The 22587-nt window shown below is 38.7% G+C and overlaps 1 protein-coding gene across 9 annotated transcripts in view; it reads left to right on the top strand.

The window, feature by feature from the left end:
• Positions 1-22587, top strand: part of Frem1 (FRAS1 related extracellular matrix 1) — a 134667-nt gene that overhangs the window by 61661 nt on the left and 50419 nt on the right. For 6 of the 9 annotated variants that reach the window (XM_048351614.1, XM_048351696.1, XM_048351535.1 and 3 more), the window contains exons 19-25: positions 237-422; positions 1505-1701; positions 8287-8509; positions 10507-10651; positions 15660-15801; positions 19301-19496; positions 21386-21650. In XM_048351614.1, the coding sequence (XP_048207571.1) occupies positions 237-422; positions 1505-1701; positions 8287-8509; positions 10507-10651; positions 15660-15801; positions 19301-19496; positions 21386-21650 (1354 nt within the window). Of the gene's footprint in view, positions 1-236; positions 423-1504; positions 1702-8286; positions 8510-10506; positions 10652-15659; positions 15802-19300; positions 19497-21385; positions 21651-22587 lie in introns of those variants that run through there. The other 3 variants (XM_048352002.1, XR_007211694.1, XM_048352104.1) reach the window with 3 other exon arrangements.

The raw sequence follows: 22587 nt of genomic DNA, 5'->3' as shown, positions 1-22587 counted from the left end.
GCTTGTGCAAGAAAAAATGTACATAATTCCATAAGTCATATTAAAGCCACCCATTACCCCTGAATGTTTTTGCTGCAAAGAGAATTATGCCAAAAGGAAATGAACATTTCCCATGGAAGCATATTTGCATATGGGAGGCTTCTCTGAATTGGAATTTCAATTACTCCCTTTTGTCCTCACTATTTTAGTTAGGTGGTTTCATGCTAAGTCATAACAGTGTGGTTATTTGTATGCAGGTACCATGTTCGTTGTAGATGAAGGCTTCTCAGCAGCCCTTACCATGAACCACTTGTCTGTCACTGACCCTGACACAGCTACTGATGACTTGCAATTTGTTTTGGTTTCTCCACCTCAATTTGGCTACCTTGAAAACACACTCCCTTCTGTGGGTTTTGAGAAAAGCAACATGGGCATAAGTATAGGTAAGTGAGGACCAGCAATGCCTATGTTTGTGAATGTGCCAGATAATGTTTAGTAACTAAGGACTTCAAAAACATTCAAAACACCATATACGTTAAGTGATTTGTATACAGTTTTATTATTATTATTATTACTGATACTTGGAATCTTATTTTTCTTTTTTTTATCATGACATGCATGCAAGTTTATATCAAAGTGAGTGGATAATGCTAGGTATTTGGCAGGCTGAAAATAAGGGGATTGCAGTTCTAGGCTGGTCTAGGAAGAAAAGTTTGTGAGACCCTTTTTCAACTTATAGTTGGGTTCAAGCTATATGGGAGGCTCAGTTGGGAGAGATCACATGCCTGAACAGCCCAAGCAGAAAAGTCTGTGAAAGTCTTATCTCCATAGAGGGAAGCTAGACATAGCTCATGCCTTTGAACTCAGTAACAACAGGAAACCCAGAGCAGTAAATTGCTCAGTTCAGTGATGTGCCTGGTGGGAAGTGAGATCCCATTATAAATGTAAGCAATGAAAGACAGCACCAAAAAACCACCACCATCACAACCAACAACAATAAACAAGCAAAACAGCACAAATAGTACAATTCTTTAAAAGGACTATATCAAAGCCCAACAAAATAAGTATGAGGAAATGGGTACTTCCAAGAGGGAAGGGAAAGGCCAAGGGGAGAGAGGTAGAAGAATGAAGGGGTGAAGTGGGGAGAATACAGGAAAGAACTCATTGTATATACCACAGAACTGAGAAATATAAGGAAAGGGTGGTTTGAAGGGTGAAGAGTTTGAAGTGGTGACATAGATAAAGATGCATTGTACACACAATCTGCTTTGTTAAACTGCAAAAAAAAATCCAATACGTAAGCTAAAATTAAGATAAGTAAAGGAAGAGATGGGTTGAGAGGAGTGGTTGAAAATGTTGAAAAGAATGACAGTGATCAAGCTGCACCATATTCATAAACTGCTTTGATGGATGGCAACTCCTTTGTACAACTACTTAAAGAAAGTAATTTTTTTTAAAGAGTGAGGAACTGTAACTTATAAGCCATGTTTTCCTTACTTATCTGTTCTGTTTTGATATGCTCTAGCTTCATTTCAGTGGAGAGATATGAAGTCTTTGCACATTAACTATGTGCAGTCCAGGCATCTGAGGCTAGAACCGACAGCTGACCAGTTCGTGGTCTATGTTACAGACGGGATGCGACGCTCCTCGGCAACACCATTTTACATTCAAATCAACCCCACAAATGATGAGGCTCCTGACTTTGTAGTGCAGAACATTACCGTAAGAAACACCTCAGAGTGGTCTCGTTTTTTCAATTAATTTTCTGCTTGCTTTAAAAAAAATATTCATTTTTATTTCTCCTACTCTTGCCTCAGTCCAGTGCATGTAACACATTAAATTAATGAGTGGGGAGTGAGATAGGGAGAGGATAGTATCTTTTATTCTGTAACTAAGCCACTTGAAAACCATTCCTCTCACAATAATGATAAAAATTGCACAGGTGAAATGACTAAATTGTATGTGTAGAGGATGAGGTACTTACTAGTTGTAGGTTCAAGCCCTTAACATGCATTCATACTTACTCATCACAGTAGACTTTTAGAGTGATGGCATTATTATTGTCATTTTCAGAACTGAGAAAATGAGGTAAACAAAGAGGTTAACTAAGTAGCATAAGTAATTTACGCCCCTCTAGTAATGTGTATGTAAACTATGATTTTTCTTTATGTTTTCACTTACTAGGAATTATATTATACCTACTATTCTACACTTCCATTTTCTTCCCCCGAAGGTTTTCTTTCACCCAAGTAGCTTATGAATACAGTAGATCTTGATCAGTGTCACCCCTTTCAACATTCTCAACCACTCCTCTCAACCCACCTCTTCCTTTACTTAATTTTAGGTTATGTATTGATTTTTTTTTGCAATTTAACAAAGCAGTTGTGTACAATGCATCTTGATCTATGTCACCACGTCAACTTCTTTGCTCCCCTTCAAACCACCCCTTCTCTTATATTTCTCAAGTCTGTGGTATATACAATGAGTTTTTTCCTGTATTCTCCCCACTTCTCCCCATCATTCTTCTACCTTTCTCTCCTTAGCCATCCCCTCCCTTCTTGTAAGTACCCATTTTCTCATACTTATTTTGTTGGGCTTTGACTTAGCCTTTTAAAAGAATTATACTATTTGTGCTCTCCATAGAGTTTATTATAGTTCAGTTAATTCATTTGTAATCCTTAGCTTACCACCCAGTATGTTCACTTGTAGATTTATAGACATATTCTAGCTACTACAAATGAGGGAAACCATGCAACCTATGCTTCTCTGTGTTTGGCTTACTTTGCTTAATATAATTTTTTCCAAGCCTTTGCATTTCTATGAACAATACAATATCATTCTTTTGATGGAAGCATGGAATTCTGTTGTGTGTATATACTATATTTTCTTGATCCATTCGTCCACTGAGGGGCATCTGGGTTGCTTCCATATCTTGGCTACAGTAAACAATGCTGCAATGAACATGGTTGTTCTGGTGGTTTTTGTGTGGCCAGGATTGTGCTCATTTAAGTAAATGCCCAGGAGTGGGATTTCTGGGTCATAGAAAAGCTCTATGTTTAGTCTTTTGAGGAACCTCCATACTGCTTTCCAGAGTGGTTGAACAAGTTTACATTCTCATCAACAGTGTAGTAGTGTTCCATTTTGGCCACATCTCTACCAGCATCTGTTGTTATTAGTTTTCTTGGTAATGGCCATTCTAACTGGAGTGAGGTGAAATCAAAATGTTTTGATTTGCATTTCTTTTTACATATATAACATCTGTATATAATATTTTTCTTGATCCATTCATCACTTTCTTTTTTTTGTTTTTTGCCAGTCCTGGGGCTTGAACTCAGGGCCTGAACACTGTCCCTGGCTATATATATATATATATATATATATATATATATATATATATATATATATACATATATACATATATATACACATATATATATGTATATATATGTATATATATATTATCAAACTGAATTACAGAGAGGTTACAGTTTCATATATTAGGCATTGGATACATTTCTTGTACTGTTTGTTACCTCATCTCTCATTCCCCCCTCCCCTTCCCTCTTTCCCTCCCCCCTCCCCTCCCCAAGGAGTTGTTCAGTTGTTCAGTTCATTTTCATCAAACAGTTTGTAAGTATTGCTTTTGTAGTTGTTTGTCTTTTTTTTTACCCTGTGTCTCTCTTGGGAAAGTCAACCAATCAAACTAAGGTTTTTCTTTCTTTTTTTTTTTTTGCCAGTCCTGGAGATTGAACTCAGGGCCTGAGCACTGTTCCTGGCTTCTTTTTACTCAAGGCTAGCACTCTGCCACTTGAGCCACAGCACCACTTCTGGCCTTTTCTATAGATGTGGTGCTGAGGAATCAAATCCAGGGCTTCAAGTATATGAGGCAAGCACTCTTTCCACTAGGCCATATTCCTAGCCCCAATCCATTCATCACTTTCTAAAATAATATTATATTGGAAATGTTTTATAAAATTTTTAAGTAAATACACATGTTCATATACATATATGTGTGCTTGTGTATATGTGTGTGTGAAAATATATGTACAGAAGGCTATTTAACCCAGACATATGTATTAGCAAATCTTAATGAAGGAGTGAGCACAGGTTGTGGAATTGGAGGAGCTTAGGTGTTGCATTTAATAAGTATACAATGCTGAGCTAGTTATTTCTCTGTGCTTCTTTTTCTTCAACTACAAAATCTGTATAGAATTTTCTTTAAGTGATAGAGGAATGAATCAGATGTTTAGGCATACAGTATTGTCACCTTAATGTTTTCCTTTTTTCTTCAATATTGGTCAAAGTAATTATTTTTCTTATTTTTCACTAAAATAATTAAATTCCAAATGTGAAAGTCTTTCTTTGATTTTAATTTTCTACTGAGTCTTAATGGTACACGAGAGTCATTTCAGCATGAAATTGAAGAGCCAGCCTTTCCTCCTCTGTTGGCTCATGGTGTCTGTAGAGAGCACTTCAGTAATTTTGTGAGACAAAAAAATAATCTGCAAATCCTTCCTCCCATACCTACTTCTATTGTCTTGTATGCCAGGACTTCTGAAGTAATTAGGCCACTGGGAAGTTGTCTCTTGTTCTTGCCTGGAAGTATCATGCCTTTTACCTGTGTCTTCCTTAGAGAAGCTACTGTGGAGTAGCAAACCCAGAGCCCCTTTCATCATTCACAGAGACGATGCTAAGCTTCATGGGATAGATTTTTCGATAACTGTAGCTGGCTTTCTTGTGCAAAAGTACATTTATTGTATAGATGGGCCTTCATCAAGTTGCAACAGGTTTTAATTTTAAGTTATGATAATCTCTTCCAAACATATCCAGGAGTAAAAAAATTTGTTTTTTATATATAGTGATCGACATTGTGTGTGTGTGTGTGTGTGTGTGTGTGTGTGTGTGTGTACACATGCAGGTCCTGGGGCTTGAACACCAGGCCTAGGCTCTGTCCCTAGACATTTGTCCAAAGCTAGGGTTCTACCACTTGAACGACAGCTCCACTTCCAGCTTTTTGGTGGTTAATTTGATGAAGTTGGGTACTCCTGTATTTGGCATGTAGATGTTTGGATGGTTATGTCCTCCTGTAGGAGAGATCCCTTTGTTAGTATGTAGTAACCTTCTTTGTCTCTTCTTACTATCTTTAATTTTAAGTTAGTTTTATCTGATATTAGGATTGCAACTTTGGCCGGCTTATGGAGGCCATTTGTTTGATAGATTTTCTTCCAGTCTTTCATTTTTAGAATATGGCTGCTTTTGCTGGCTTGGGGTATCTCTTCGAGGCAGCAGGAAGATGGATCTTGATTTTGATCCAACTTATGAGTCTGTGTCATTTAATTGAAGAGTTAAGTCCATTAATATTGAGAGTTAGGACTGAGAGATGATTGTTCCTTTCATTATGTCTATCTTTTTAAGGGCTGTGTCTTTCCAATTCTTGCTCTAATAACCAGGTTTTCTATTTAGGGTTCATTTCTCTGTCTGTATTGTGATCTTGATGATTTTCAATGTGTAGGACATCCTTGAGGATTTTCTGTAATGCTGGTTTGGTGGTGATATATTGTTTCAGTTTTTCCTTGCTGTGGAAGACTTATTTGACCTTTGGCTATGAATGAGAGTTTAGCTGGGTACAGTATTCTTGGTTGGTAGTTATTTTTCTTTAGGGTGTGGCATACCTCATTCCAGGCTCTCCTTGCTTTCATGGTCTCTGCTGAGAAATCTGGAGTAATTCTGATTGGTTTTCCTTTATATGTGATTGTTTTCCTCTTCCTAGCAGCTTTAAGGATTCTTTCCATAGTCTCTATTGATCCTGTTTAGATTGCAATGTGTCAGTGGGATGTCCTATTCTGGTCTGGTCTCTTTGGGGTTCTAAATGCTTCTTGTATCTGAATTGGCCTGTCCTTCCAGATATTTGGGAAGTTCTCTACTAGTATTCTGTTAAACAAATTGCCTATTCCATTAACTTCTTTCTCTAGGATTTCCTCAATACCTATTAGTCTTAGGTTTGGCTTTCTGATTGTATCTTGGAGCTCCTGGAGCAATCTGTTTTGCTTGTTGGATTGGTTTTGCATTATTTTTTGTTCTTTCTCCATAAAGTCTAGGGAATCTTCAGTTCCTGAGATTTGATCCTCTGCATCATCCAATCTTCTCTGTAGGCTAGCTACTTGGTTCCTTATCTCCTTTCCCTGACTGCTCTTTCTTGATGGCCTCTATGTCTTTGTTATAATTTTCTCTTAGCTCCTGTGTGGACTTCATTACTTCATTAATTTGTTTCTGAGTGCTGTCTCTCAAATCTTTTAGCTGAGTAGCTGAGTCATAGGACTCTTTTTCCTTCTGTTGGAGTTTGTTTATCTTTCTGTTTGTGGAAGTCATAATTGCTTTATTAATTTATGGTTGATTTCATTGCGTTCATGTATTAATCTTTGGCTCGCCTCCTCATGTTCTAGATTATTTGTCTGAAGAGACTCAAACTTTTCCTTTATCATTTTTATCAGCTGAGTTTGCAGAGCATTTTGAAGACTCTCCTCTATGTCTTTGGTTGCCTGCTCTGTTTCCTGCTTATTTTGTGTGGTAGACGAGATCCCTGATTTGCCATCCTTCTTGTGTTTCTTCTGCCCATTTGGATTGGGGATGCCAGTCTATAAGCATCTGTGAGCACAGTTTAAGATTAGAAGCAAACTTTACCAAATTCTGTTGTGTAAATCTTAGAGGTTCACAATCATAGACAGGTAACTTCCCTCTCTTTTTGTATATAAACACACATTTAGTGTCCCCACAAAATACAATTTTAAGATTTGGTGGTTAATTGTAGATAAGAGTCTCACAGACTTTCCTGCCTGAGTTGGCTTTGAACCATGATCCTCAGATCTCAGCCTCCTGAGTAGCTAGGATTACAGGTGTGAGCCACTGCTGCCAGGCTTGATCTAAACTTTTTACTGTCATAATATAAATAAACAAATAGTCTCTAGAAAAGAATCACATTTTTTTCAGTGACAATTCCTAGTAATATTGTGGATGAATTTATCGTAAAATAAGTTGAAAGCAAGGATTTTCATAGTTGACCTCAGTGAAGGTTAATTACAATATGTTTTTAAGTTGCTTTATTAAAGTTCCTGGAGAAAAATGAGAGTTATCATCAAAGATAATAGTAGCATAAATTACTCTATGGTATTATACTTTGGTCCTTAATAAGGAAGTCCAGATGAAAGAATGCTACCAACATTTCAGCTGTATTTTTAGTATCAAGATAGCAAGTAATTTTATGCAATTCTGTAAACAGTAGCTAACTATAGAAGGATTTTTTTCAATCAATAGGGGATTGAAAAGAAATAACCCATGTGTTTCTTTAAAGGCCTTTCCAGTCTCACTTGATTTCAATTAAGAATATTTATAGAATATAAATATAATATAAATATTCATATGACACTGTGAACTTCTAAGAATGTGTATAGAATCTAAAAGCTTTTGTTACTTAGATCTTTCTATATTTCAAAAATAGGAAGCAGAAATATTTATTTTCTCTCTTCTTTATAAGAGAAAAAGTCCAAGACAGCTAAGTATCATACTGCCAAGTTCTAAATGGCTAGATTGTTCATGAAACAATTAAATTACTGTTTTTGAGCCTTAAGAAAATTATGAAAGCTGATCTGGGGTGTAGGGAAGGAGTATGAAAGGTGGTTCAAAATAATTAAGAGGTATGAGAATTAGGAGAGGCAAGGGGGCCAGAATTAAAGAATGCCCTATATGCTACCAAAAGTATTCTTCTCAATTACTGTTGGCTATAATGAAATACAAAAGTTTTTACCACAATAATGAAAATACAAAGTGCCAAATATGCCCAGTATGTGTGTAGCAGACATTTGTGCTATTTCTAAAGCAGTTGGAGACATAAGAAATGTGGAAATGATGGGATCTGAGAGGTTAAAATAACAGATTGGAATCTAATTGTGAAGATTCTAGATATAGCTTTACAAATGAATTATCCTGACTTCCAGCAAGTAAGTATCTTTTTGGTTGTTGCCCAAACCCCAACTTTGAATTATTAACATTATACATGTTTTAAATTGTAAAAGTCTTTGGTCATGCATGAAAGTAAAAATTGCTTCAAAATCTTCAGGGAAAAAATATGAGATAGTTTAACAGATACTAAGCCAGCAATTTCTGTTCAGAACTCATTATGTATGGATGTTATTGACAATTTGTAATGAGATGTCTTCAAATGAGTTTTTTCTTTTTGGCAGTTTATTAAAAGAAACTAGTAGACAAGTTGCATTTCACACTTAGCTAAATTCCTGGTTTGCTCCTGTTCAGGTGTGTGAGGGTGGAAGGGTAGAGCTGGATTCTTCCATCATCAGTGCTGTTGACCTGGACATTCCTAAGGACCACTTACTATTCAGCATCACTCAGAAACCACATCATGGCCTCCTCATCTATGGGGAACACAGTGAAAACTCTCCTCCAAATAACCAGCCAGCCAATGCTCACCAGAAACATGAACTCATTTACAACTTTTCCATGGAACGTCTCAAGACTGGTAGGTTGTGTTGAAAATGTATATTTTGTTGTTGACTTAATAACTTAACCCATGCTTGTATGTGGATTCTAAGAAAGTTGAGCCCATCAAAACAGAATGATGTGATTATATAGGCTCAGAGTTGTAGGAATGGGGAGATGTTGGCTAAAAGGTATAAAATTTCATTGAGACAGGAGGAAGAGATTAAGACATCTATTGTATGTCATGGGACATGATTACTAATAAGATATACTCAGAAGTTGCTAATAGTTTTCTACATACCCAAAAGTTTAAGTATGTTAAGTCTTGTATATGTTAATTAACTCTATTGAGCCATATCATAGGATAAATATGTACTAAAACATCATGTTTTGCATCACAATTACATATTTTTATTGCTTACTAGTGCTCTACTGCTTGAACCATATATCCAGCCATGCTTTTTGCTGGCTATTTGGAGATGAAGTCTAGTGAACTTTTCTACCTAGGCTACCCTCAACCTACTCTTCTCTAGCTCAGCCTCCTGAGTAGCTAGGATTACAGGTAAGAGCCCCTGGTACCTGACTAAAAGATAATAATGTATTTTCTTTTCATTGTAAAGAAGCATTAAAAATGCTATTTGTGATGTATGGTATTTTAGCACATAACTTTTAATGTTGTAATAAAAATGCTTTTTAACTCTATTGAGATCATGGGACTACATTTTAAGAGATTTGTCTGCCAAAAATTTCCATGGTTGAAACAAATATAGAACCACATATAATAATGACTCATTAGTCTCTCAGCAGATAATTTGCTCTTGAGGGAAATGACACATTGGAATAGCAGCCTAAATGATTTTTTAATTACTCTTTCAAAAATGGTTTTATCCCATTTTCCACATACAAAAATGCTTTCCAATTCTGAACAAAATGTGCATTTCTAGAATTATTGCAATTCTAGAAAATCTTTCTCTCTCTCCTTCATGTGTTCGGTTTTCCCACACTGGAAGGTCATTTCCTATTTAGTCTAGACTGGCTGAGGACTTCAGAACGAAGCTCCATTAACCTGTGCGAGGAACTTACCTAGGGTCTCTAAGTATTCCTTTGCTTACCACTTGCTTTGGCTCAGGACTTGCTTGACTTTCCTCCTACATTCTTCCAGCCACAGTGTTGGCTTTTCATCCTAACATTTATTTTTGCAGCAGTTGCATGCTGTCATCTCATGTTCGAGTTTGAAAAGAAAAGTCATTGATTTCTCCATTTTTATCAATTGCAAAGAAAATTCTGGAGAATATGACTGAGCAAATTCTTAGAGGATATGGTCAAATTGATAACTGTATGCAGCAATAATAGACTATATTAGACTATATTGCTTCAAAATATATTTTCATTTCAAGTTTAAGGCAAAGGAATCCTGATTCAGATTTTAGTTTTGGTTCATTTACCACTACAATAAAAATTAAAAATTCTTAGCATATTCTTATAACTATCTCCACAAACAAACATACAGAACTTAACTAAATTACTAAAACATTAAGTAGTCTGTTTTTTATACATTATTATAATCATTTCATTAAATTTTTAGTGCTCACTGAAATATAGTTTTGGGAAGCAATCTTGTTTCATTGTATGGATGAAATCTATTATAAGTTTACATAATTATCTCTTATTTAAAACTATTAAAATTAAAGTTATTAAAATTCACATGTCAATAAACATTTGATATCTTGGTACACACCTTTTAGTTTCCTATTGCTAGCAGCTGCAAAACCATTGGTAGTTATTAGTAGCTTTTGCAATATGTTTGAAAATAGAAAGTGTAATGTTTTCAGCTTTTTCAAGACTATTTTGATTATTCTGGGTCTCCTCCCTCCCTTCCTTCCTCTCTCCCTCCCTGCTTTCTTGATTTCTTGCTTTCTGTAGGTCCTGGGGCTTGAACTTAGGCAACGACACATTGACTTAGACATTGTCCCTTAGCTTCTTTTTGGATAGTTCTATAATATGAGCGATTCTCTTTCTCTGTGCTCTTTCTTGCAGGACTGAAGCTGTCATACGTGCACGATGGCTCTGAGGGCCTGGCTGACGAGTTTGCAATCCAGGTGTCAGATGGGAAACACAAGATACTTAAAACTGTGTCAGTAGAGGTATCCCCAATCAATGATGAGAAACCAACATTAAGCAAGTGAGCACCTTGAAGAGCACCTCTTCCATATTTCTAGTGTTCTATAAAGTCCGCAATACTGGGTACAGAGGGATAGAGTGTCCCTTCAAAGTAGCAAGTCATCACTCTCCAAGCCTATCATGACTTGTCCTTTCCACTTAGACACTTGGAATCTTTAGTACAAACACTAGTTAGGCACCATTAGTGCCTCCATTATTTGATTTTGTCCTAAATGTCCTCGTTAGATAATGCAGCATGCATATTCTGTTAAGTATTTGAACACATTATCTTAGTTTTATCTTCACTGTGATGAAACACCTGAGGAAAATCTTAAGGAGGAAGGATCTATTTTGGCTGAGAGTTTCAGAAATTTTATTCCATTTTGGCAAAGAGGGTTTAGTAGAACAGAACAGCTCACATCATGATGGCTGGGTAGGGAAGAGGGAAGAGAGAGAAGGCGAGAGGAAAGAGAAGTGAGAAAAGACAAAGGAGATAGAATACACCTGTGTGGAGTATGTTCTCTTTTCCCTCTTTTATTCCTTCTCCACCCCTTCTCATGCAATGGTGCTGCCTTTCGGGGTGAGCCTTCTCCAACTTGTTAGTTCTCACTGAAAACACCTGCAGACACACTAGGGGTGTGTTTTCCCAATCTCATGGTGCGTCTCAATCCAATCAATTCACCATCAAGATTACACACACACACACACACACACACACACACACACACACACACACACACACACACTGCAGCGATCCCAATGGATTTTTGTCAAACTTTAACTATAGGTAATGGAGGTAATAACCAATGATGCTTCTTTTATCAGTTCAGTGCTCCTTGGTTCTAGTCCTTTACTATATACTATATTGTGCATGGATCAGAAACCCACTACTCATGGCTACTTTAGAAAGTGCTGTTATTAGTTTTAAATTTTTTATTTTATTTTCAAGGTGGTGGTATTATAAATGGCAAACTCTCTCAATTCTCCCTCTGTAGCTTCGTAGGGATTGATGATAGGAGAGAGTTTTTGTCAGTTATATTCTTTTAGTTCTGGCCATCCCTTTTATAACTGGCAATTGTGCAGACCTATGCTAAGAACACAAATGATGCAGAACTTTATATTGGAGGCCCAGAGGTTCTCCCGGACTAGCCATAGGCAAGTATCTTGTTCTTGGTACCACATTGCCTCTTTTCTCAATGGCACACCAGTATAGATATCAGTTAGCCTGGGTAGTTTTTGTTTTTTTGTTTGTTTGTTTTCAGTTGTGGGCCTTGAACTCAGGCCTGGGTGCTGCCTCTGAGTTTTTCTGCTCAATACTAGAGCTTTACCATTTTGAGCTACAGTGCCACTTTTGGTTTTCAGGTGATTAATTGGAGATAACACTCTCATAGGGACTTTTCTTCCCAGGCTGGCAATGAACTATGATCATTAGCTCACAGCCTCCTGAGTAGCTAGGATTACAAGTGTGAGCCACCAGTGCTCAGCTGGCCTGGGTTTTATCAGGAAGTGAACACCTTCCTGAAAACATCTAAATCTCTGCAATGTCTTGTACTATGCACACAGGGGGCTTAAACAAGTCCCTACCTAATCCCACCAGCTTGCCACTTTTCCCTAAATTCCTTCAAAAGCATTATGGGAAATATACTGGTGATAGGTTTGGGAAGGTGGTCTCACAGACATCAGTTTGACTATAAATATTCACCAGAAATTTCTATATGCTTATTCAGAAGCTGGCATGTCAGATTCATTTGGTTTTGATTAATAAATATGAAAAATAAGAAGGATTTTGCAGTATTACAAAACCTTTTCCTCCTAATCTCACTTTATCTAAGGTTAGTGAAAACTAGCATGAAATATTTGCCGTGTGACAGACACGATGTTAAGTTCTTTGATACATGTTACCTTTATCACTCAAATTGTGAGAAGCAGTATTGTTGTCCTCACTGAGAAAAATGCCAGAGGTAAAACAGCTTACTCTGCTGGACACTGGTGGCTCACCCCTGTGTTCTAGCTACTCAGGAGGCTGAGATCTGTGGCGCAAGTGGTAGAGTGCTAGCCTTGAACAAAAAAAGCTCAGGGACCTGTTCAGGCCTGATATTCAATCCCTGAGACCTGCACAAACTAAAATAAACAAAAACCAACTTAGTCCGGTAACTCTTCAAGCTTGTCTCATCCCTCTTCAAGCTTGTCTCCTCCCAAAGAACACATCCTTTTTTTTTTTGGCTAATCTCCATGAAATAGCCATAGCTCACCAAATCGCATTCAACTTTGCTTCAATCCACATGTAATTTATGCAATGATGAGATCAGGTGTGGCATATCTAAATATCTCTGACATTTAGTACTTCTTCAAAGTCCTTCCCTTTCCTTTTCCTCTTTCCTTCTCTCCAGCAGAGAAGTAGCCATGTTCCCTCTTTTTCTTCCATATGTGTCTTTGAGTAAAACACCTCTTGATTTCTTTCAGAACATCCTCAACTGTTTGTCTGTTGTGTGTTTCCAATTTCCTCTCTAGTCTTTCTGTTTTGAGACACAAGAAATACTTAACAGTTAGAAGAGCAGATGCTAGCCTCAGATAGGCTCTATCCAGCTATATAGCAGTGGAGTGAGCTTGAACTTGATCTTTCTGCTCTCACCTTTCTATTAACTGGTCTGTGCCTGGGGGTAATGTTAGTGTCTGGTTCATAGATTAAGTCAATTCAAATATGTAGAACTGCTTGAAAAGACTGGCTAGTCCATGTTGAGCGATCCTAAGTGTTTCATCATTTCCATTACTGTATGTAGATAATCTCATTGTAGGGCTGGGATGTAGCTCAGTGGCAAAGCACTTGCCTAGCAAGTGCAACGTCCTGGGTTCGATCCCCAGTACCAACACACACACACACACACACACACACAAACAGATAATCTCATTGTAAAAACACAGGGACAATCCAGTCTTCTGTTCCTTTGCTGCCAAACTTTTTGGAAGAGTAGTTTGTGCCAGCTTTTCCCATTTTACCCACTACCTCCAACTTTTAACACTTTATTAGAGCTGCTCTCACCCTATCTGATCGATTATCTCACCATATTGGACTCTGGTAGAGCATTTAATACCATTTCTCTTTTTTTTTTTTTTTTTTTTGCGCCAGTCCCAGGATTTGAGCTCAGGGCCTGGGCACTGTACCTTGGCGTTTTTGCTCAAGGCTATCACTCTACCATGTGAGTCACAGCTCTACTTATTGCTTTTGTGGTGCTTAATTGGAGGTTAGAGTCTCCTAGACTTACCTGGGCTGGCTTTGAACTGCAGTCCTCAGATCTCAGCCTCCTGAGTAGCCAGGATTACAGGTATGAGCCACTGGTGCCCAGTAGTATACTGATACTATTTCTTTAATAGCCCTTCTACTAGCTCTAGGAGATGCATTTAGTTCTCCAAATTACCCTGCCTCTCCCTCCCCAGCCCAATGTCTGATTGTACTGGTGCAATATATCCAAGGCCCTCTCTGAACTTTAGTGGCACATTTAGCCTATGTCTAGGCACAGCAGAGAGCATTCTGGGGATAGTAACCCTTAACGTGGCGGGGAGGTAATGGTTAGGGCAAGTGTCTCAGCTTCTTGTCCTGCTAACATACAAGGATAGGCACATTCTACATAGTTCCTCAAAAGATCCCCAGCAGTTGGGCTTGGTGTTCCATGCGTGTAGTCTCAGATATCTGGAAGGCTAAGTCCAAGAGCGTTTCGTCAGTCCAGAGATCATGGCCATTCTGGGCAATGTAGTGAAATCTGTCTCTTATAAAAAAAAAATAAAAGAATATAAAATGAATCCCAGCAGGATTGGTTCCCAACTACCCACAGCAGTCAAAGCACTTTGCTACCTCTCCTCTCCCTTTCTCATGCCTTCTCTTCTGTTTCCTGGCATCACTTTCCAAATGGTCCTTTTTAAGGTGACTCAGGTTACCTTTGTCTTTTCTGATATTTGATTCAGATACTTCCTTCCTACCAAACTCCTTATATTCTTCATGATATTGGCTTCCTGGTTTGATTTCTCTCTTTTTATAAATAGAGCCACTGATTTCCATTACCTACTCCCAACCAAGTGGTTTAGCCTTCTAGAATACTAAAGTTAACTATTCTCCATTAAAAGATGGGAAAATCTACTGCAGGGGAAATGGCATTTCTGGGTTGACAAGAAGCCCTCTTTGGGTTAGAGTGCTTGAAATGCAGGTGATTGGAATTTGGCTTCTTGGTAGAAGAGTGGAAGGCTGATCCCAGTCGGTGATCCCCAGTGTCGTTGATCTGTATCCCAAGTATTTCACCATCCTGACATTTCTCAAGAAACAAAGCTGTCACGGTGCACAGAAGAGGCATGTGTAAAGACCCACACTGGAGAGCTAGAAACCCCAGTGAGAGAGGTCTGTGCCTTCCTTGGGTGAGACGTGAGAGAATGCCCTTCTGTGGAAGCAGCAGCGTCCATAGCAGATGCAGCAGCTGCTTACAACCCCACCTGTGCCCTGTGCCACTCGGCTGTGCGCCATGCCAGGGGCTAGCCCAACCTTCTAGCACTGAGAAAAGATGAATCTCTGTAAGAACACGCGCATCAGGACATTACCAGGGCAGCAAGAGCAATTCACAGGATCACAGATAAGCATCACCAAACTCAGAGAGGGTGTAAATCACTTTCAGGAAGTTTCTGTTTGTAAGATTTGAAGGATTGTTCCTGCCCCCTCCCCTTTATTTTGTGGAGGTAAATGAAATATTAGAAATAAGAAGTAATTTAGTTTGTAAAATGATAATGATTTTTTACATATCAGTAATTAGATGTATTTAATGACCTGGTACACTGCTATTCACAGCCACTGTCTTTTTGTCCAGATGTTTATGTGTTAAGCAAAATGAGCAAATGCAAAATGAGTCCCATGACTGATTGTTTTGAATTCTTGGAAAATTCCTTACTAGTTGGAAGGTGGGAACTCTAATAGTGAGTGTCAGGGTCCCCTGCTCAAGTAACACCTCCAGGCTTTTCTATTAACCTTTGCACTCATGTTCCTCTTTCAGGAAGGCTGAAATGGTGGTGAATGTGGGTGATACTCGTATCCTGTCAAGTGCTATACTTTCTGCCATAGATAAAGACTCTCCCAGGGAGAAGATTTACTATGTATTTGAAAAGCTTCCCCAAAATGGACAACTTCAACTTAAGGTGAGGGGACTTTTTATCTTTCTTGTTGTGGCAGGTCAAAATATTTTCAACATACATGTCTATACAATTCCAATTATTCTCCAGCAGTCCTATTAATGCCCAAGAGTAGAAAATCTGATTTCCCTATACTAGGGTTAAACTTACACCCTTCTTAGTTCAGGGTAAACTTGATCAACATTATTAAGTTTTTCCATTGGTTTCTTCTCTGAGGGACTGTTCCACAAGTTTGAGGGAAGAAGTTACCAGGAAAAGCAAGTTGGCTATTTTCTAAAGAGAATCAGCAGCTTTTAAGACATCTTTATTTCCCTCAGATTTTAAACTATGGATCCACATCATTTTCCTTTTAAGAATCTATCACCTCGGGGAGGGGGAAATGAGGGACGAGGTAACAAACAGTTCAAGAAAGGTATCCAATGCCTAACGTATGAAACTGTAACCTCTCTGTACATCAGTTTGATAATAAAAATTAAAAAAAAAGAATCTATCACCTCAATCATAAAACTCCTTCAGGTCTACCAGCAATCAATTCCTGTCTGTCTGCTGTCTCTTTGTCTCTGTTTCTCTCTGTTCCTCTCTCTCTCTCTCTCTCTCTCTCTCTCTCTCTCTCTCTCTCTCTCTCTCCAAGTTCTAATACCAGTTTCAGAAGCATTAAAAAAGTAACCTTTTTTATATGGGCCTGGGAAAATTTGTGGCAGCCTCCTGCTCTTTGCCTCTGTAGTGCAGAGACAGAAGGTGGTGCCTGGGGCACAAGTTCTTTCCCTTTTAGACTCCAAGCCTAAGTATTACCGAGTCTTACTATTACCAACTTCTGCCTTCCTGTGATTCTCTGCAGGGAGAATTCTCATCTCCCTCTGGAGCAAGGACAACCCTTATCTTTTTTTAAGGGAAGCAACTTACTCCACGAAGTGCACCAAATTGTCTATATTCCCCTGAGATAGACTTTAAGCTGGAAAGGTTGGCACCTTGATTTCACAATCCCATACTCCCTTCCTTACATTAAGGTTGGAGTGGTCTGTCTTGAGTCATGGGGTCCATTGGAGGAGCTCTAAATGGTGTTCATAGCGCCCACATTGACATCCACCAGGTTTTAGCACCTACCATATTTGAATCCAGTTAACTGCATCATGAAGTAATTAACATTCCTGGAGTTGCTTGTATCCTGGAAATCACTTTTGCTCTAATAGACATATCAGAAACATTGTACTATGTCCCCATGTGCCCGAGTTAAGTCACCTGGGTTTCACTGCTGACTTGCAACAGCTTGAGTGTGATCTGATCATACTTTACCTTAGTTCTATAATAGCAAAATTTCAGTCTGATTCAGACTGTGTTAAGGATAGCCCAACATTAATTATAGATCAGTCACTTAAGGGAAGTCATTTCGAATAATTGATCAAAATGTTTATTTGAATAGTAGATTAAGACAAGCAACAACCACCTGCCATCTCCAATGTGATTATCTGAGCAAATATGTAACTCTTCACTAATGTAGACAAGGTCCTAGGAAATCAGTAAGGATTCCTTCTCTGTGTGGGGAACAGCTTGATTGTCTTCGTCTGTAGGCACCACAGAGAATCACAGTAAAGAACAGTCACTGATTTAAATTGAAGTACAGCTGTGCCCTTATTTCATTTCAGGGAGTAATGAAGCAGAAATGCAGTGAGCGCTCACACATTTAGGTGGCTTGGGAACTGAACTGCTTTGGATATGTGAAAATCCAGATGGGTCCAGGGGCCTGGTAGGGCTCCACCCCATTCTCTTCCTGCCCCCTCAGGGCTCCCAAGGTTGGCTGCCTAAGACTTCTGAACCTTCTCAGGGGCTCTTGTTTTCTTGTCGGCATACCTGGTTTTTCTCAATTTTGAGGCAGACTCTTATTTTCCTCTTTTTGGCCTTCCTATGGTTCTGTCAAGTCATGTGTAACTAAGAAATTAGATGGAGATGAAGAGAGCAAAAGATAACTCCTTTTATTTTTTTTTCTTTGTCAAGATTTACAAAGAGGAAGTGTTTAAGCAAATTTCAGGCTGCTCAATGAAAAATTTTATTTGCAAATTGATTTTATGATGGAAACAAATATTAAGTGTAACTGTTAAAATATAATTAATTTTCACCCATTGAGCCCTGAGCTGAACTACATCTGCAAGTTATCAGGTGGGCAGAAATATTAGGGAGGAAGGAAGTGTATCAGGAAGAATGACAAAGAGAAATGATAACATACCTGGAAAAAAAAAGGCCAAAAATGTCTCTCTAGGAACAGAAGGGTCTGTGGGATAACCAAAGGGAAATAAAGAGTAAACGATTGAAATTTCTGTTACCCAGATAGAAAAAAATTCAATACAGCCTTATATTGTAATCTGTGACATTATACTTGAATCATACCAAATAACTTTGGATGAGCTATTCTTGGGGACAGCTGTGTGTAGCCTAAGAGAATTATACAATTTTTAAATAAAGATTTTGTTTGTTTGTTTGTTTGTTTGCCAGTCCTGGGGCTTGGACTCAGGGCCTGAGCACTGTCCCTGGCTTCTCTTTGCTCAAGGCTAGCACTCTGCCGCTTGAGCCACAGCACCACTTCTGGCCGTTTTCTGTATATGTGGTGCTGGGAATCGAACCCAGAGCTTCATGTATACGAGTCAAGCACTCTTGCCAGTAGGCCATATTCCCAGCCCCTTAAATAAAGATTTATTAATTGAAAATTATTCTACATCAAACGGTGTGAAGAATATATGCTTACCTAATGTTGGTTGTGTTTGGAAGGTTCTGATAATATTGGCAGCTTATATTTTTGCTGACTTAGGATATAGATGTTAGCAGAGTTGGGGCCCTAATCATTTTCTTTAGTTTGTTTTTGTTGCCAGTCCTGGGGCATGGACTCAGGGCCTGAGCACTGTCCCTGGCTTGTTTTTGCTCAAGACTAGCAATCTACCTCTTGAGCCACAGCGCCACTTCTGGATTTTTTTCTATATATGTGGTGCTGAGGAATCGGACCCAGGGCTTCATGTATATGAGGTGAGCACTTTACCACTAGGCCATATTCCCAGCCCCCTAATCATTTTCTTTAGGTCTCAGTAAGGCTGAAAATTAGCCTGAGGAGTAAATGATTCATTCATTTTTCTGTTTTTATCAGCTAAGCCTGGTAAAAACCACTTTAAAAACATAGGTTGGATTAGTTGTATAGTGATATGAATTTTTTTAAAGAGGGAAACACATTTAATTTGCAAAGAAGCCATTCTAGCAGGTAAATTACCCACCTGCTCTCATTAATTAGAGTATTTAATCAGCCATGATGGCATATGACAAATACTTTGCAAATATCATTGCTGTTGAATTGTCACATGACTTTGTTAAAAGACCTTTGGTTAAAGATTATTTTTCCCCCAACGTCTGAAATTATTTTAGTATACTTATTTGAAAGGAAAAAAAATAATGTAACATAGTAAGAAGTAGTTTGGAGTTTCTGAGGAGACCCAGGGACAGCTGACTAATTCCTGGCATCTTTCAGATAGGGAGGGACTGGATCCCTCTCTCCTCTGGCATGAAATGTACCCAGGAGGATGTGGATCTGAACTTTCTGAGATACACACACACAGGAACAATTGTTTCCCACAACCAAGATAGCTTCACCTTCTACCTCTGGGATGGTGACAACAGATCACCTGCATTTGAATGTCACATCATCATTAAGGATATGGAAAAAGGTAAAAGTATGTCTACTGGTGTTTCTTAACTGGATGTGAGCTGTTAGATATGTATTCAGCATTTGTTTCTTCCTCTCTCTCTTTCCTTTCTTCCTTCCATTGTCTATCGATGAGATTCCCTCATTTATCACTCCATACTTTGACACCTCACCTGCTCTTTCTGGGATCTGTGATGTTTCTGAGAATGGCCAATCTTATTTCCTATTAAAAATCTAGCCTTTCCCGTAATGTGGCTACAAAAGCCACTTTAACAATTAGGAGTTTGGACTTCAGCTTGAATTATACCACAGTGATATGCTATTTCTCATTTTATCCTCAGGAGGTGAATTACCATTTGAAAACAGAATTTCAAAAGAAAAACATTTGGGCTGGGAATATGGCCTAGTGGCAAGAGTGCTTCCCTTGTATAGATGAAGCCCTAGGTTTGATTCCCCAGCACTACATATATAGAAAATGGCCAGAAGTGGCGCTGTGGCTCAAGTGGCAAAGTGCTAGTCTTGAGCAAAAAAAAGAAGCCAGACTGTGCTCAGGCCCTGAGTCCAAGGCCCAGGACTGGCAAACAAACAAACAAACAAACAATCAAACAAAACCCAAAAAAACATTTGCAATATAAAATAAGAAAGTAAAGTTTTTTTTTGGCCAGTCCTGGGCCTTGGACTCAGGGCCTGAGCACTGTCCCTGGCTTCTTCCCGCTCAAGGCTAGCACTCTGCCACTTGAGCCACAGCGCCACTTCTGGCCGTTTTCTGTATATGTGGTGCTGGGGAATCGAACCTAGGGCCTCGTGTATCCGAGGCAGGCACTCTTGCCACTAGGCTATATCCCCAGCCCAAAAATAAAGTATTTTTAATAAAGAAATAACCATAAGGAAGTTTGTCATTTTAAAAGTGCTGATACACACTCTATAAAGACAGAGAAAGCACTAGAACATTAAGCTTCACTGTAAGAGAATAAGCTTCACTTTAATTTATTAGGCTGCTCACATACATAATACAAGCCAGCAGCTTATAAATAGCAAATAAAAAAAAAACTGTAAAATCCACTACGCAAGTAAGAGTAGAAGCTCTTGGTGTTGAATTGTCACTACAGTTTGTGTGAAGAGAGTATCAATCCTAACTTGTTCATCATTCACTTTCCCTCCCTCCCTCCCCCACTTCCTCCTTCCTTCCCTCCCTTCCTTCCCTTCCTCTTTCCCTCCCTCCCTCTTTGCCTCCTTCCCTCCTCTTTCTATCTCTCTGTCTCTGTCTCTTTCTCACTCAAATCTTGACGACCAGGAATCTTAGAAGTAAATTGAATGATTAAGTGCAAAGAAAATCTTCATGTGTGACACTTAAAATTGTCCTGAATTAATTTTTATAAGCTAGGTGATGTTAAGATATTTATTTGTAGTTATATGTTTATTTGCCTGTTTTTATTATAAAATAAACTTCCAATAAGTGATACATTGGGCATTATTTTATGCATTAATGTCTCTTGGCAAAAATGTATATTTACTACATGTCCAGTCAAAAAATGTATTGCAAATCATGGGAACAGACAACTAATGGATAAGAGTGGAATCTCCTCATAAGCCTTAGCACTGCGGGGGAGGTGGGGGTCACAGCAGTGGCGGGGAACTCAATTCTGTGCAGGTTTTGGGACCTTTTCTGTGTAGATCCTCCCTTTCCCCAAGCTCTTGGAAGGCCTTACAGTTACTCAGAGAATGAGATGCTGAGCAAAGTGTCATGAGTAGGAGTTCATTAACTGCTTTAGAAGGTTATGTACATTTTGTCTAGGGCATGGACTCCTAAATTCAGGGAAGCTGGGTGATAGAAATGTGAGCCACGAGCCAGAAAGAAATGTTAGCCATTTTAAAATATGGTTACTGATCACAATCTTGTCTTCTACCTAGGTGACATTGTCATTCTTGCAAAACCACTGGTGGTGTCTAAAGGTGACCGAAGGATTCTGACAACCTCCACTCTCCTGGCTGTGGACGCAACAGACAAGCCCAAGGACCTGTTCTACGTCATCACTTCCCCACCCCGGTATGGCCAGGTGGAATACGTCCGCTATCCTGGGGTCCCCATCACAAGTTTCAGCCAAATGGACATTGCAGGACAAACAGTTTGCTACGTTCATAAGAGCAAGGCAGCTGGCTGCCATGACAGCTTTAGGTGAGTCTCTTGGAACGTTTTCTGAATTTCTTCCTCCCATTAATTCATAGAAAGTGAAAAGGAGTATGTTCATATGTATTCTGTGATAACAGTTTTATAATGTCTTTCTCTCATGATAGTATGTTATGTATTCTAAGTGTGCTTTATCAAATTTATTTTAAAAAGAAAGAAAAAATTGGGCATGATAGCTCATATTAATAATCACACTACAAAGGAGGTGGAGACTGGAAGGACCATGATTTGAGGCCAACTTGGGGAGAAGAGTTAGCAAGACCCTCATCTCAGTCAACTAGCCATGGGGCAAGTACCTGTAAAGGCAAATAGGAAGATCATTATCTAGGCTGTCCTGGGCAAAACCCAAAGCCCTGTTTCCAAAATAAAGCAATAAAGGCTAGGAGCATGGCTCAAGTAATAGAGCATTTACCTAGCAAGTAGAAGGCCCTGAGTTCAAGCCTCAATGCTGCCAGTTTTTTTTTAAATAATGAGAGAAAAAGACAGTATAGTTTTCTTACAGCTATGTTGTTCAAGGTGAATGTGTACAGTTAAAATGACAGTGGCAAGGCAAGAAGCGAGAGTCTTCAGGTGGCAAAAAAAAAATTGTGTGTAGGTTGAAAGCAAGCTCTTCTCAGAGATGAGTATAAGGCACTGAGGGCTCTGGCCAAGGAAAGACACAGAAAGTAATTTCCCTCCTCTCTGAGTATTTTTTTCCATCTGAGGGAAAGGCATTTATTAGCATAATAAATTTGGCATAAGCAGACACTGCCTTTTGACACACAGTGTTCTTGTAAGTATGTCATAAATCATGTTGTCACAAAGTGGATTCTATTTCCCCTTAGAAACAATGTTATGATTAGGGACTGTGCACCTGGTCAAGGATTTTGTATCAAATAAATCATTGGAGTGAATAACATTCTGATGAAAAAGGCAAAGTTACAAC

Source organism: Perognathus longimembris, chromosome 1 (assembly GCF_023159225.1).
Source record: "Perognathus longimembris pacificus isolate PPM17 chromosome 1, ASM2315922v1, whole genome shotgun sequence".
Lineage (NCBI taxonomy): Eukaryota > Metazoa > Chordata > Mammalia > Rodentia > Heteromyidae > Perognathus > Perognathus longimembris.
Note: the sequence above shows the minus strand (reverse complement) of the source record. Positions and strands in the feature narration are given on the sequence as shown.